The sequence below is a fragment of the Polyodon spathula genome, chromosome 25 (assembly GCF_017654505.1).
Source record: "Polyodon spathula isolate WHYD16114869_AA chromosome 25, ASM1765450v1, whole genome shotgun sequence".
Taxonomy (NCBI): domain Eukaryota; kingdom Metazoa; phylum Chordata; class Actinopteri; order Acipenseriformes; family Polyodontidae; genus Polyodon; species Polyodon spathula.
In genome coordinates, this window is record NC_054558.1 from 14,885,608 (window position 1) to 14,900,469 (window position 14,862).

Here is a 14,862-nt window from a genome sequence, read left to right on the forward strand (position 1 = left end):
TTAAAGAAACGTTGTGGAGCAGTGTTGGAATGACAGCAGACCTACACAAGTGGGTTTGCAGTAGTAGCAGTAATACAATTAACAGTAAATACAACTTTATTAGGATGAGACAGGATCTGTTTCATAATTGGGGGAATCGTTGGTGCAGTAGTTAGAGTCGTGCAATCATTCCCATCATATGGTTAAAAGATTACAGCTTCATATTTTTTTAATAACTTGGAATTCCACTAAGATAATCAAGAAGGGTGAGAGCCATGGAGAAAAATAAATATTTTCATTATCACGTAGCAATTTTCTCTTGGGTTTTGTTATTTGAGCTTTTGGCAATTTTTTTTGACCATTTTTGTTCAACTGTACCATCCTCTCCCCGTGGGCTACTGCAACGCTAGCAGTAAATTGAATACTTCTCGCTCATTCCTAGTCCTATGGAGAGACATCAATAAAGTTAACAGTTATGATTCTAACTGTGTAAAGAAATCTCAATATATATCATATAAAGTATAGTTAGAACAATGTTTCCTTTTCATTGCACCAAAGAAATATCAATCGCTATTGTTTGAGACATGCGAGCGGTACACAGATATGAGAGACTTCACACAACTGTACCCAGCTGCTCCAGTCCCCTTCCCTCAACTCTCAATTCTGAGGAACGAGCTTTAAGGAATCATGACAGGAAGGGGGGGTGGGGGGTGGAGAATGGCTTGATTTCAGTTCCACTACATTCCACTACAAATCCAGTGAGCTTGCATAGTAATGTTCCAGAATAACTCACATTTTAGGATAAACCTCTTGGCTTAAATTAGGTTGCTCTAAAAAAAAAAAAAAAAAAAAAAAAAAAGTTATGGTTGCAAGTGTAGGTGTGGCCCTAGTATTTTGGAAAGAGGTCATTTTATCACAAGGGGGTGGTGCTGCATGGAGGCTGGCTTTAGGGGTCACCAGTTTGTACCTTTTTTTTCTTTTCTCTTTGAGGTTTAATGTACAGATTGCTTTTGTTTTTCAGCGAGGAAGTCCCAGAGAGGTTTAAAAAAGGTTAGGGCTTGGGGTCAAAGCTTCTCCTGAGAGAGAGAAGGACAGGTGCCAATTGGCAATAATACGGGTTCCTGGGAATGTGATTATACCTGTGCATATTCCTTCACAGCACACTTGTCAAGGTTTTTTTTTTTTTAATTATTATTCTTGTTTTTCAGTTAAAGCACTTTTAAGTTATCTTTTTCTCTTTGTAAAGAGGAATTTGTAGCTGTACATAGCTCTTTTCCTGTAACAGAAATGCACCTTGCTTAGTATAAATATTGTTTTTGTTCAGTTTTCTTTGAAGAGCATTACGCTGTAGAGATTCAAACAATCTAAATAAATACATGTTTAGCATCTGTGTGTTGCATTTGCTAATATGAATGGTTTGTCTTTTGATTTTTCTTTTCATGTGGCACTGCGTTGGTAGAGGTTACCCTGGCATAGGGGCACATCTTCTCTTGCATTGGGGTAGCCTTAAAAAACAGGTGGCAAGTTCTCCTGGAACTCTAGAATTGGTGCTAAAGAGTTGGTGAGCAGCTAAAGATGTAATTGTTCTTAATGTGAAGAAGTGCAGGTTAGGCAGCTTCGGTGCTGGAATGCTAACCAAGGCATTAAAACACATTTTCTCCAGCACATATATACAGCTATTTAAAAGTGTTGAAGTTCAAGCTCATGCTAATGGTCTGCCTGTTACCAGACCAGGTGACCTACAACAAAGGAACCAGGCTGCAGTATTTCATCAACAGTGTTGTATTTGAAATATTTCCATATCCTGAATAGACATTAATAACGTGTCATGAACCAAAACAGAACCAGTAATAAAGCTAAAAAGGAAAGAAATTAATGTTAAAGCCTTCCTTTGAAGTACAGTTTATACATATGCTAAATGTTAGCAACATGACTAAATGCTATAATCTTCTTTCTCATGCAAAGTTTCTGCAAACAGGACTGTGAAGCAGATTGAGGCAGACCCAGAATGGTTCACAAAACTTGGTTCTCTAGAGGCTGGAGAATTCTAGATGCCTTCCCTGCTTAAAAGAAATACCTTGAAGACAAGACCCTTACATAGGCATGCTCCTGCTACTATAACAGGATGAACTAAAAGGTAGCTAACACACATTTGTTATTTTATAGTTGAGAAACAATTTAATCTGTGGGTGGGGTGGGTGGTCATGGAACCTAGGACTCATTCTGACCAAAATTTAATTGTGAACATGATGGGGTCAAGAAATAACTTTTTTTTTTTTTTTTTTTTTTTTTTTCAGCAGTTACAACTGCTCCTTAAACACTGCTGCTTACCATCCCATTCCTCTAGTGACAAATGCAGTGCATTCCCCTTGCAGACAATAGCCAGATTTATAAGGGCAGCATAAACTCACATTGAAATAGCACCAAATCATACAGTCACCCTGCAATGATGTTTACTTATTTCTGTTTATTTTGCATTTAGTTGAGGCACCAAGTTTACATGATTCTTCTTCTTCTTCAAAAAAAAACTTTCATCAAGACAGAAGAAAAATGACAAAACCACATTTTAATAACTATAAGGCACTGCTTGATTCGGTGCGAGCCCACAAAAGCCAACCAGATTATTACTGCAGGGTAGGAAAAATGAATCAAATTATAACCAAACCTGTCAGTTTAACAATTTACAATGCATTGCATCTGTAGATACAACAGGATATTATGGCATAGAGAAAACAAGCACCTTTTCAGAAACCCAACACAAGTCTACAACTATGTCACCCATTTCACAATCCTTGGCTAAATAAGGTTGTATGAAATACATACAGGCTATAGAGAAAATTAAACAGGATTCCAACGGGTACAGGTCATTATTTTAGTGTGTATTTGTTTTAGCTGCTATTTTACCCTATCCAGTAAACAGATTCTTCCTTTTTTTTTTGTATAAAGAGAGTTCCTGACCTGTTCAGTGCTGTATCTGTATCACAGCAAAGCTCCTCTCTCATTGTAGCCTGTCTGGAGGCAGTGAAGGGTTGGGTGTGATGGGTGTATTACAGTCTTCCTCTGATGACGGGGCTCCCCTCATACACCAAGGCAGTATCCATGGCGGAGGAGTCATGGCTATAGCAACCCGTTTTCTCTTTGGTAACAACTGGGCACAGATCTTGCTCACACCACCTGCAAGGAGTTAGCACAATGTCATGAGCACAATACACAGTACAGTGTAATTAATATATATATATATATATATCTATATATATATATGTATAATATATATATATATATATAGATACATTACACACACACACTGTGTGTGTGTGTATATATATATATATATATATATATATATATATATATATATATATATATATATATATATATATATATATATATATATATATATATATGACACACACACACACAACACTGTGCAAGGAGTAGCAGGATAAGCATGATGCATATAATTTGCAATGTATTGTATCATGCTGTGGATGACCATGTATATTCCATTATAATCTGTTTCAAAATGGTCTATGAACATGTTCTCAAACAACATGTGCACAACAAGAGCGTGATGCATCCATGCTCTTAACACAGGCTATTTCTCCAAAGATGCCATCTTAGTCTACAAACACCACCTTCTCAATAATGAGAACGGATCGAAAATAACTAAACCTACAGAGAATGGTTACTTTATAATATGACACACATATCACAAGGAGTTCCCATTTAAAACGGAACATAAAATAGGTTTTATTAAAAAAAAAAATTAAATATTTCCAAAAATGTTTTAATAAAATCCGCTATCGTTTTAAACCATGACGATTATATAAAAAAAAAAAAAAAAAAAAAAGCATAAAAGGTCACGACATTAACTAAACATGAGTACTTAATGTATGAAACAGAAGTTATACCACTTAAAAAAATAATTTGTATGTTTTTTATTTTTTGAATACAACCTGCAATATTTAAAGGTTGTTTATGAAAGCTATTATTAATGTTGCAACATTTCTTGATTCGCTATAGTAGAAGACTAAAACATAAACAGGTTTCATGCTCTGATTATCACATTATCATTACCTTTTGGGGTCTGTGAACTCTGCTGTAAAAGGTTACTGAGAGCTGCTGCTTATATGCCTCAGACATTACAGGTGTACAGAGTTCAATGAGATCTTAGAGTCAGGATTTGCACTTACACCGGAAATAAAACACACATAACCCTTTTGGAGTTTTCCTTTTGATTTAGATTTTTCAAATCAAATTGCTTCTGATATCTTGTGGCAAAGTCACATTCACCAGGCAACATAAACTACTCCTTGAAGCTAACACACACAAATCCTTGACATCTTTGAACCAGTAATACTAAACACAAACATTTTCTATAATTTTGTATTGCTTTTATCTTTTGTTTATTATAGTGTTTGAATGCATGATAATCTTTAAAGCAGGACATTCTGATGGAGACATACTCTACCTTAGCGCAGCACAGAGGTCAGACTTTGACGCCCCTTCCCAGGCAGCATGGTCCACTAACAGAGTGCCTAGAGAGAGAGACAGTGAGTCTGCCTGGCATTACCAAACCCTCATCGTCCTGTACTGTACACTACTCCCTCTGCTCTGTGTGGAATGTTCCCTGCACAGTGAGTACAAGTGCCTCCCTCTGCTCTGTGTGGAATGTTCCCTGCACAGTGAGTATAACAGCCTCCCTCTGCTCTATGTGGAATGTTCCCTGCACAGTACGAGTATGAGCCACACTCTGCTGGACAGTGACTTCAGCCATAACATTGAGATTTCATACCCATGTAGATCCGGGCCAGGCTGTAAGCAAAATCTCGGGCTGAGAGCTGCATGAAGTCTGGGCCCCTCTCTGAGGAGACCTGTGCAAACTGGCCCAGCCCATGGAGGGAGCTCTCCACTGCCTTCATCGCTGGGGCCAGAGCCGGCCTTGCTGACGCAGCTTCTAATTTCCGCTGGAAAAGAGCAGAACAAGCTAGACACACTTGCAACAACAGTCAACCATGGGCAGTCACAGCAGCACTGATTCAACATAAGTGTGCAACAAAGTCTGTACTCCAGAGTAGCCTCAACATCTTTGTGAAACATCAGTAACACTATGCAACACAATTTTTGTTCCTGGGTAGTAAGTGTTATTTCCTAATTGCTTATGCCTCAAAAGTATCGAAAATGGCTATTATTCCCCACAAACTTTGGTTTTGTGACCAGGACAGTGATATTTTGAAATTTACCTATTTCCAATGAGAAAACGGTCTTTTCGTTCACATAACGTCAGAAAAAAACAACATATGAATCCAAATTAACATGTATTTATACTAAAGTAATACAAAAATGACTACAAAAGATTTAGAAGTGAGTAGTTTTTCGGGATTTACGATTATACTGTAAATCACTTTCACGAATCAGCCCCCAAATGTAGTCGCCCATCATGTTCTCGTTATACTGTCCTTGGTAGCGGCGTTCAAAGTCCAGTATATCCTGGTGGAAGCGCTCGCCTTGCTCCTCCGAGTACGCTCCCATGTTCTCCTTGAATTTATCAAGATGAGCATCAAGGATATGGACTTTGAGGGACATCCTACAGCCCATTGTGCCGTAGTTCTTCACCTCTCAACCAGCTCCACATAGTTTTCGGCCTTGTGATTGCCCAGGAAGCCCCGAACCACTGCGACAAAGCTGTTCCAAGCCGCTTTCTCCTTACTAGTGAGCTTCTTGGGGAATTCATTGCACTCCAGGATCTTCTTTATCTGTGGTCGGACGAAGACACCGGCTTTGACCTTTGCCTCAAACAGCTTAGGGAAGAAGTCTTGAAGGTACTTGAAGGCTGCCGACTCCTTATCTAGAGCTCTGACAAATTGTTTCATAAGGCCCAATTTGATGTGCAGTGGTGGCATCAGCACCTTCTGGGGGTCCACCAGTGGCTCCCACTTGACGTTGTTCCTCCCCTCAGAGAACTCGGTCCGCTGTGGCCAGTCCTGCCTGTGGTAGTGCGCCTTGGTGTTCCTGCTGTCCCAAAGGCAAAGATAGCAGGGAAACTTGGTAAAACAGCCTTGGAGACCCATCAGGAATGCCACCATTGCAGCCTCTTGATGCCATCTCAGAAAAATGCAGATATGTATCCATTTAGGCAGCTGGAACTAAACTGAACTGGTGGGCTTAAGGCCCGTGTATTTATATTACTATTTATATTACTGGAAAGTTCTAGAAGTTACTCCAAGTTTACTCAGCACTGAATCTATCTGGAATGTTCTGGAAAATAGGTAAATTTCAAAATATCACTGTCCTGGTCACAAAAGCAAAGTTTGTGGGGAATAATAGTCATTTTCTATACTTTTGAGGCATAAGCAATTAGGAAATAACACTTACTACCCAGGAATCAAAAAAAAAAAAATTTGTTACACGATTGTAATTAATGCAAAAACCAACCACCTACTTTCAGCCAACAGGTATGTGAGATCTTCATACAGCAAGATGCAACCTTTGCATATATTAGAGCCAGAGACCACCCATTTGGACAGAAGAGCTACATACGTGTTTCATTTTTCTGTACAACCCCTGTATATCAATTTCATTTACAGGCACCTGGGAGACATTTTGGAACGTCAATAAACAACCCAGCTTCTCACTGGGCAGCTATCTGCTCACTCGAAGGCTCTGCGATACAAGATTGTGAGCTAATTCAATTGCTCCTTGTGCTAAATAGCCTCCACCCTTCTATCCCGGGTGTTGCTCACCTTGACGTCTGTGAAGAAGGCCTCCAGCACCCGGCCCCGGCTCTTAGCCAGCGAGCGAAGGACATCCAGGGACAGGATGTTGGTCGTGCCCTCCCAAATACTCAGGACCTGTGGAGGGAGGGATCGAGGGAGGAAAGGACATCAAGTATAACAACAAAAAAATGCATTTCCTTTCACAAAACTTCAATATACAGGGGCATGGTTGGGATCAGTGCTAAAATTGAAACTGTCCTTTACAATGCAAAAATTTGTCTTTCCCTATTATCACTATTCACCCTGAGCTTTTCTGGTATAGCGAGCACAATGAATGAAGTAACTCTGATATAAAAGGTCGTCTGTTAAGTTGTAGTGTATACACTCTTCTCTTTTATTTCAAGTTGTTTCTCCAGGTGTTCCTACCTGTGCATCCCTCAGCAGCACCGGTAGGCCGGTGTCCTCCATGTAGCCCTGACCCCCGAAACACTCCAGCCCCTCCGAAATCACCGCCACAGCCTGAGGAGAGAGCGCCCCCCTGTGAGAGAGAGCTTCACCACTGTACCACGCCCTGCCCTCCCTGTGCATCACAGCATGTCACACTATCGAGAGACAGCGCCCTGTTAGACAGCATCGCCACTGTAGCACGCCCTGACCTCCCTCCAAACATACACACACAAACACACTGCAAGGCATTATGCCACTGCACTCTGTGGACATGCACTCACCCTGCACTCAACACAACAAGCACTCACACAGGAATGCCACTCCACTCTGTGCACATGCACTCACACAGGAATGCCACGCCACCCTGCACTCAACACTACAAGCACTCAGTATACGCAGGAATACTTTCAGGTAGATCAGAACGAACAATGAACCACATCACAGGCGTTGTCTCTATTTTAAAGTCACTCTGCTTGCTGTGTGTAATATGTCCCTCCCTGCTCCTGGTACCTGTTTGCCGGTGTAGAGCTTGGCGACCGGTGTGAGCAGTCGGAGCATGTGCAGCTCCAGCTCGGATGCACAGCCTGTCTCCTCCCTCCCCAGCAGACGAGACAGCTCCATCAGCAGCAGGAAGGCAGCACGCGTCTCCACCTCACACACACACACACACACAGAGACACAATCAACATGCAGTTACAGCAACTAGGGGTCAAATTTCAGATTTCACTATATTTTAAAGTTACTTTCCTTGTAAAGATAACAAAATGTCATTAGTGGTGATAAACTAGATTTAGACTTAATACACCTATTTAATATTTAACACTGGTACCAAAAAGAATCCTTTTTAATTTATTTTTTTACTGCTGCTAAACACTTTTGTGTTGTGTTGACATTTTCTTGGTTGATATCAAGCATATAAATATAACTTGTTTTAATTGATAAAGTACTTATCAAATATTCAAAGTAACATTTTAATGACATAATTCTTTAGTCACAAGTTCACAGTTGGAAATCGTGTGGAGACAGCGTTGTTGATGCTCAATCACCAGCTTTAGATACCAACTAGACAAAGTTCTGGGATTAATCAGTTTCTAGGTACCACAAGCATTGATGGGCTGAATGGTCGCCTCTCATTCATAACGTTTCATTGGTTCCTATGTTCTGTTTCCCACAGTTCATTCAGCACGTCTGAATTATGGAATCAAAGCGATTCCTCTCTAGACCAGACAGCACCCTACCTCCATCCTTGCCATGGTCTGCATGTGAAGAGGGTGCTCCTTCAAGAACTTTCCAAACACGAAGCGCTTGGTGGCGTACTCTCGACCCAAGTTAATTATCCTGCATGAAGACAACAACACGGCTTCAGTAAGACTGCTTTACAAAACACTCAGAATTAGAAGACAGGCATCAAGCAATCCAACAGTAAACCAGTTGTAGTATGTAATTTACAGTACAGAATTATCAGTCAATTAAGATGAGGTCAGACTTCTAAGAAACTAAAACAGACACACATTTCAGCTGCTGCCTTCAGCAGTGTAATCATTACTGCCAGAGAGAGAGAGAGAGAGAGAGAGAGAGAGAGCAGTAGATGATTACCCTTCTGTTCAGTCCTCAGCCTCTTATCAAAGAGAAAATGAGTTGTTTTATGGTTTTCAGAGTAGTAGTGAAACTGTGAAACCCAGTGCTCTTGTGCCCAGACTGTAGGAGATCTACACCATGAGTGAGGTTCACTGCATTAGGACAAGACTCTGACAATGTGTAGCAGAATACTGATTTCAACACAGAAAAGCCATGAAGTATTATCTTCTGTAGAATGAGAAGCCACTGCCACACAGGTTTAACATGTACATTGTGGCAGGGAACAGTTGCCAATGCGTAATGGAAGTTAATTCATTTGATTGGCCATGGTCCTGATGGCAGTGTTATGTTAGCCGTTGCAAAACATGATTAAAAACAATAAGCTTACATTTAAAGCAGCAGCACAAAATGTATTTTTAACGTCAATTTGGAATAGAGTGTGCAGTTGTAGTCAATTTATTTTTCCTGTATGGATCCATAATACAATTTATTACCTTTTATTTTATATTCATATTCTGTTGTTTATAATAATACATTTCCAGTTCATCTGCTAATATAATCACTACATATTAAAGTATTTTATAAAGTTTCACAAATCTTGTTAACAGATACATAAACTATGCTATAAACTACCCACATCAGTATTAGCAGACCCTTTAAATAAATATTAAGAATGTAACGCAATGCATTTTTTAACTTGACTACAATATTGGGCCATTTTATCTATACTTACTAGTAGCACTCCAGTGTGTTTGCTGTGGGATATCACCACTGCCTCTAACTCAGCTTCACAACACACGAGGCGTGGCTTATCCCACCCCACAGGCTTCATTGCCTCGGAGCGACCTGCTTACGTAGTGACTGGTCTCTCGACACCTACCTTCTCATGCACCCGACTGCAGAGATGACGTTGTGGATCCGGGTAATCGTCAGCATGTTGGCGATAGACGCCACTCCTCTTCCCTCCTCAGAGATCTAAAGCGAGGGAGAGGCAAAGAGAAATCAAAACCCCTCAGAGAGTGGCCACTTTCTAGGTTTTAATGTCCAATGGTGGCTCTTACCAGCTGGGCTCGCACCCCGTCCAGCAGCAGCTCCGCAGTGGGGACCTGCCTGGTGCCCAGTTTGTCCTTCAGCCGCTGCACCTCGATGTTGTTCAGCTTGCCCTGCTCATCTCTGACCTCCGCGTAGAACAGAGACAGCCCTTTACTGCCCTGAGAACACAAAAACACACGCATATTGTAGCACAGCAATCGATTATTTAATAATCGTGACTTTTTTAATCAATTAATATTTTAATATTCAATTAACTAAAAAAAGTCCCTTTGTCGTGTAACTTCAACTACTTAATCAACATTACTGTGAGAGAAATGGCTTATTTTACAGCAGCAATGTCACAGGCACGGTCGATGACATGTTCAGCAACACATTAAGCATGCAGGATTTATAACTGCAAATATGAAGCCACCAGCTGAAATGCTTTCTGAGATATGAGGCTTTGGCACTGTGACAGCGGCAGCAATTTGTTGTCTTTAAAAAATAAAAGCAGTGCTACCTGTATGTACTGCTGTATAAGCATAAGCACAACTTGAACGACTTCATTTTCACTGTTCACACACCACACTATCACAACAATAAGATGTGTTCACTTTATTATACACATTACACGAACACTTCTGTTACAAAACAGAGGCAGCCAGGCAACTAAAGATAGTACAGTGTAGTGTAACGACTCGGGTTATCTTGCTGGCATCTGTTTTGTGTTTGGATTTGTTCCAGTTTAAAGCCAGCTCTTCACCTGCACGGTTTGCCCGTGGTTGTCCACCACCCTGGCGAGGGTCAGTGTCATGTCCGAGTCGGTGGCGGAGGTGAACCACTTGAAGCCGTAGAGCCGGTAGGTCCCGTCTGGCTGGGATTTTGCCACCGTCTCTGTCCCACTGGCTGCAAGGAAAACCACAGTTACTAATGGCAAGTGTATATCCTCCATGTCTCTTTCCACCTTGGCTCTAGGTTACACACCAATTTTTATTTGGTTCTTTCCCTCCATGTCTTGGTTCTAACACATCAATGGATAAATAATTTCATTATTTTATAACTATTCCAGATGTCAGCAAACTACCAGCCTCAAACAAAGAGCAGCCCTGAAGGTGTCCGCTCTGAGCTCACTGGGCGCCTGGCCAGCAGGGTTCGCTGTGGTTTTGCTTCCCTAACCCATGGGAGCACCAGAGCCAATGCGACGCTCCCGTCAGAATCCCAAGTGAAGACCAGCAACTCTATGCTGCCACTCGGGGCACATGAGCATACAGTGGATGTAGGTCATGGTAATATCAGTGATATCAGTAATATCATTTAATATCAGTGCAGAAATTGTCATGAGAGAACTATTGAAATATTAGTGCCTTTCATGAGTACATAGCATCATGTCATTTTACTGCTTCTCCTAATGTGCCAATGATGACAGGTCTCATCATGATTATATTATAAAAATGTATAGGTTGCAACAGTTTGGAACCCATACAAAAATAAGTGTGGTGCATTTGGATTTGTTGGGAAGTTGTAATCTAGGGAGACACTGCATCAAATTAAATGTTAATATACTGAATTGCTGAAGTGGGCTCTGTTTGTAACCTTCTTCCTCTCCTGAGTTTTAAAGTGATCCCTACCGACATCAGAGCCGCCCTTGCGTTCGGTCATCCACTGGCCCGAGGTCCAGAAACGCTTGGGGTCACGAGAGGTCAGCTGTCGGAATGGCTTTTCCAGCAGGCCAGAGACACCAATCGACTGAAAGAGAACCAGCCTGTACTGAGAACAGATACAGATCCTGTGTGTCCCGTGCTGATTTACAGACAATCACTCACCTCAATGATCTTGGCGGCCCCGTCGGTCATGGCTAGAGGACAGGAGAAGAGCCCGGCGGAGGGGCAGTACAGGTACAGCTTGGACACCTGGTAAACACGGCTGCAGGAAACACAGGACAGGTAACTGAGGTTAACACAGAGAAGGACAGAAGAGCTCAGGACATAAGGGAAGCACTTTTTACAATGAGAGTAATGCATGCATGGAATAGTTTACCAGATAAAGGAGTAGGATCTAAAGGATCATTATAAAAGGTATTTGACTCTGCACTATGGAATTGGATTCCCTTAATTAGAATGCTCGAGTCTTGATGAGTCAAATGACCTCTTATTGTTCCCCAATATGCTGATGATAACTGCAGCTGTTGTAGAAGAAATATTCTTTGCACAGCAATTAAACTTGTGGCTCCAACAAAAGAGCAATACGCTATTAATCTAGAACTATCATCAGAGACATGAAGTGGAACTTACTAATAGAGCATTTAAAAGGGTCATTACCAAGGCTTTAAGGTTTAATCTGATCAAACATTATAATTACAAAAACAACCACCCTGGGATAAAGATGTGATAGCTACTAAAGGGGCCAAGTTATAAAAGACTGGGGCTAACTTGACAGTCCATTTCTATTACAAGAAGACCTATTAGCAACAGTAATAAAAAAAGGGCTGAAAAATGTTTTCTAAGGCTGTGTTTATACATGTAGCATGTTTAGATCACTTATGTCTTTCTCTTTTGTTACCTCCACTGCCCATATCTCCTCTCGTAGGCTGCGGCGATCAGCCCTTCCTCTGCGGAGATCTCCTTCATGCGGCCCCAGGCAGGGCAGGTGATGATGCGGTCCACGCGCCGCCCCCAAGGATCATAGTGCTGCAGCCGGGGGGGAGACTCCTCACACTGCTGCCCCAGTGCCTGGATCTCACTGCACAGCCTCTCGGAGAAGCGCTCGAGATCCGAACACACTTCCCCCAGCACCTGAACAACACAAACACACAGACAGAGTACAGTAACATCCCATCTTCGAACACACCTCCCACAGCACCTGAGCACTCACACATAAAGTACAGTCACATCACACCTCTCGAGCACACCTCCCCCAGCACCTGAGCCACAAACACACACATCACACCTCCCCCAGCACCTGAGCCACACATACACACAGTACAGCAACATCACACCTTCAAACACACCTCCCCCAGCACCTGCGCACGCGCACACACGCACATCACACCTCCCCCAGCACCTAGCCACACACACACACACACACACACACACACACAGTACAGTCACATCACAGTGTGGAAACTTGTGTTGAGGGGGTCGTGGAGCTGAGCACACACACACACACACACACACACACAGAGCACAGTCACATTACACCTTCGAACACACCTCCCATAGCACCTTACACACACACACACACACCCCTCCCCCAGCACCTGAGCCACACACACAGCACAGTCATATCACACCTTCGAACACACCTCCCACAGCATCAGAGTGGCGCACATATACACACAACACACATACAGCATAATCGCATCACTTTACAATATCTTTCTGGGGTTCACAATGCTTACCTATGCTTTATTACCATTTTCTATTATTTTACTATGGGAAACCTTTCTAAGGGATGTTCTGTGGGAAAGCCAGGCTGCACTACAGCCTCACCTCAGGAGGGAGATATCTCCTCAAATAGCCCTGGAGCAGGGCATCTTCCAAGAGCTGGTTCCCCAGGAGCGGCTGGTCCTGGAAGAAAGTTCCGATGAGGGACCTGGAGAATGGGAAGCTGGGGTCCTCGGCTCCTGCAGCTCCTGTCTCCCTCATCTCCACCGGTTCCTGTGGGGCACAGAAAGCTGAGTGCCCGGTGGACAGTCCCCTCACCCTCTCCCAGCCCCCAACGCAGGGGCCTCGAGACAGCCTGGCTAGGCTCGCCATCCTAACTGCAATCAGCGGACTGCGGATCATGTTTACACCCAAATTAACTGCAGGGGAAAAAAAACCAAAACATTGACATATTATTAGTAGGAGTAGAACGACTACTAATTAGCGTCAAACAGTTTAATTGGATCCACAAGTCGCCACTTATTAATAATACATATAAATACATCATTTATTTGACCTGGTCCTCTATCTGTGAATGTACTGTTTATTAATGGTCTAAAATGTTATTTATATGTTAATGTATTACAACCGTAACTGCATCTTCCATCTGAAACTGCATGTCACGAGGTTGATTGTCACTTTTCCAATATCAGTTGTGCAAATACTAAGAAAAACAACAGTGCACTACATTAATGGTGCAATAACGAAGGCTTTAAAAACACAACTTCTGCACAATTCACACTTGTTTTGTTGTTAATTTGTTTTTCCACCCTTCATTTTCAAGTAAAACTCGTTTTCATTTCCACTGCGTAACATGTTCACTTCCTATGATAGTAATAGGGCCCCACCTGAGCCCTACACTTTTTTCAGCTAATTTGACTGTACTTTGATCTCTTTATACAGTGTATTTGTATGCATGCATTCGATTAAGGTGGGAAAGTAATCGAGCATTTGATGACACTGCAGCCCCTGGAAAAGAGAAGTAGGATACAGCACCGTGCTGAAGTTGGCTTATTCGCCAGCTTCTTATTCGCATACAGCAAATGCAACACAAATGGAATAAATAACTGGGGCATTTCAGGGGTTAAATTAGCTTTGGGCCGCTTATTTCAAAGTTGATTCTCAAGTTGAAGCTGGCTGAATAATTAGCTGGGGAATAAGAAGCTAACTTTACCATTGTGCATACAGCTAAGTGTAGGAAAGTGTATTTTACAATGTGTTTACAATAACAAATAGTACCTTATTTACAAAATGCATAACACTATTTTTTGATTTTTTTTTTTTTCACAAAATGCACAAGGCGACTCTAGTTTGTGACAGCCTGTCAGATCACATCACACCAGCCTGTGCGAACTTGAATAAACAAATACGTTGAAACTAATGTAAACGGTGCAAAAACAACGTTAACGTTAACCTTGTTTACATGAAAAAGTCCTGTTGTGTCATAGATGTAGGCTAAAGTTCATAATGCTCCTTTGACAAAGATATTATTCAAAGGCAGTTTACAATTAAACTAAAGCAAATATAGCGTGAATGGCCTTGTTCTAAAATAAGTTTCTATTTATTGTGTAAAACCTACAACAAAATAAGACCAAGGTCCATACAACCACATTTTGCACAACTTACCAAATTTCTAAGCCGTAGTATGTCACCCTCTAGCGGGCAGGAAGACACTCTGCAGCTCTGGG

At 41.8% G+C, this 14,862-nt stretch overlaps 1 protein-coding gene across 1 annotated transcript; it reads right to left on the reverse strand.

Moving 5' to 3' along the window:
- Positions 1–815: 815 nt before the first annotated feature.
- Positions 816–14,821, reverse strand: LOC121299878 (acyl-CoA dehydrogenase family member 11-like). The gene is made up of 15 exons (XM_041228058.1): positions 14,801–14,821; positions 13,241–13,554; positions 12,312–12,544; positions 11,576–11,675; positions 11,381–11,498; positions 10,516–10,658; positions 9,782–9,931; positions 9,601–9,695; positions 8,381–8,480; positions 7,653–7,793; positions 7,122–7,214; positions 6,723–6,830; positions 4,775–4,946; positions 4,451–4,517; positions 816–3,153 (listed from the first exon to the last, which is right to left on the reverse strand). The coding sequence occupies exons 2-15, from the start codon at positions 13,535–13,537 to the stop codon at positions 3,027–3,029; spliced, it is 1,944 nt and encodes a 647-aa protein (XP_041083992.1). The 5' UTR covers positions 13,538–13,554; positions 14,801–14,821; the 3' UTR covers positions 816–3,026.
- Between the last annotated feature and the right edge of the window lie 41 nt (positions 14,822–14,862).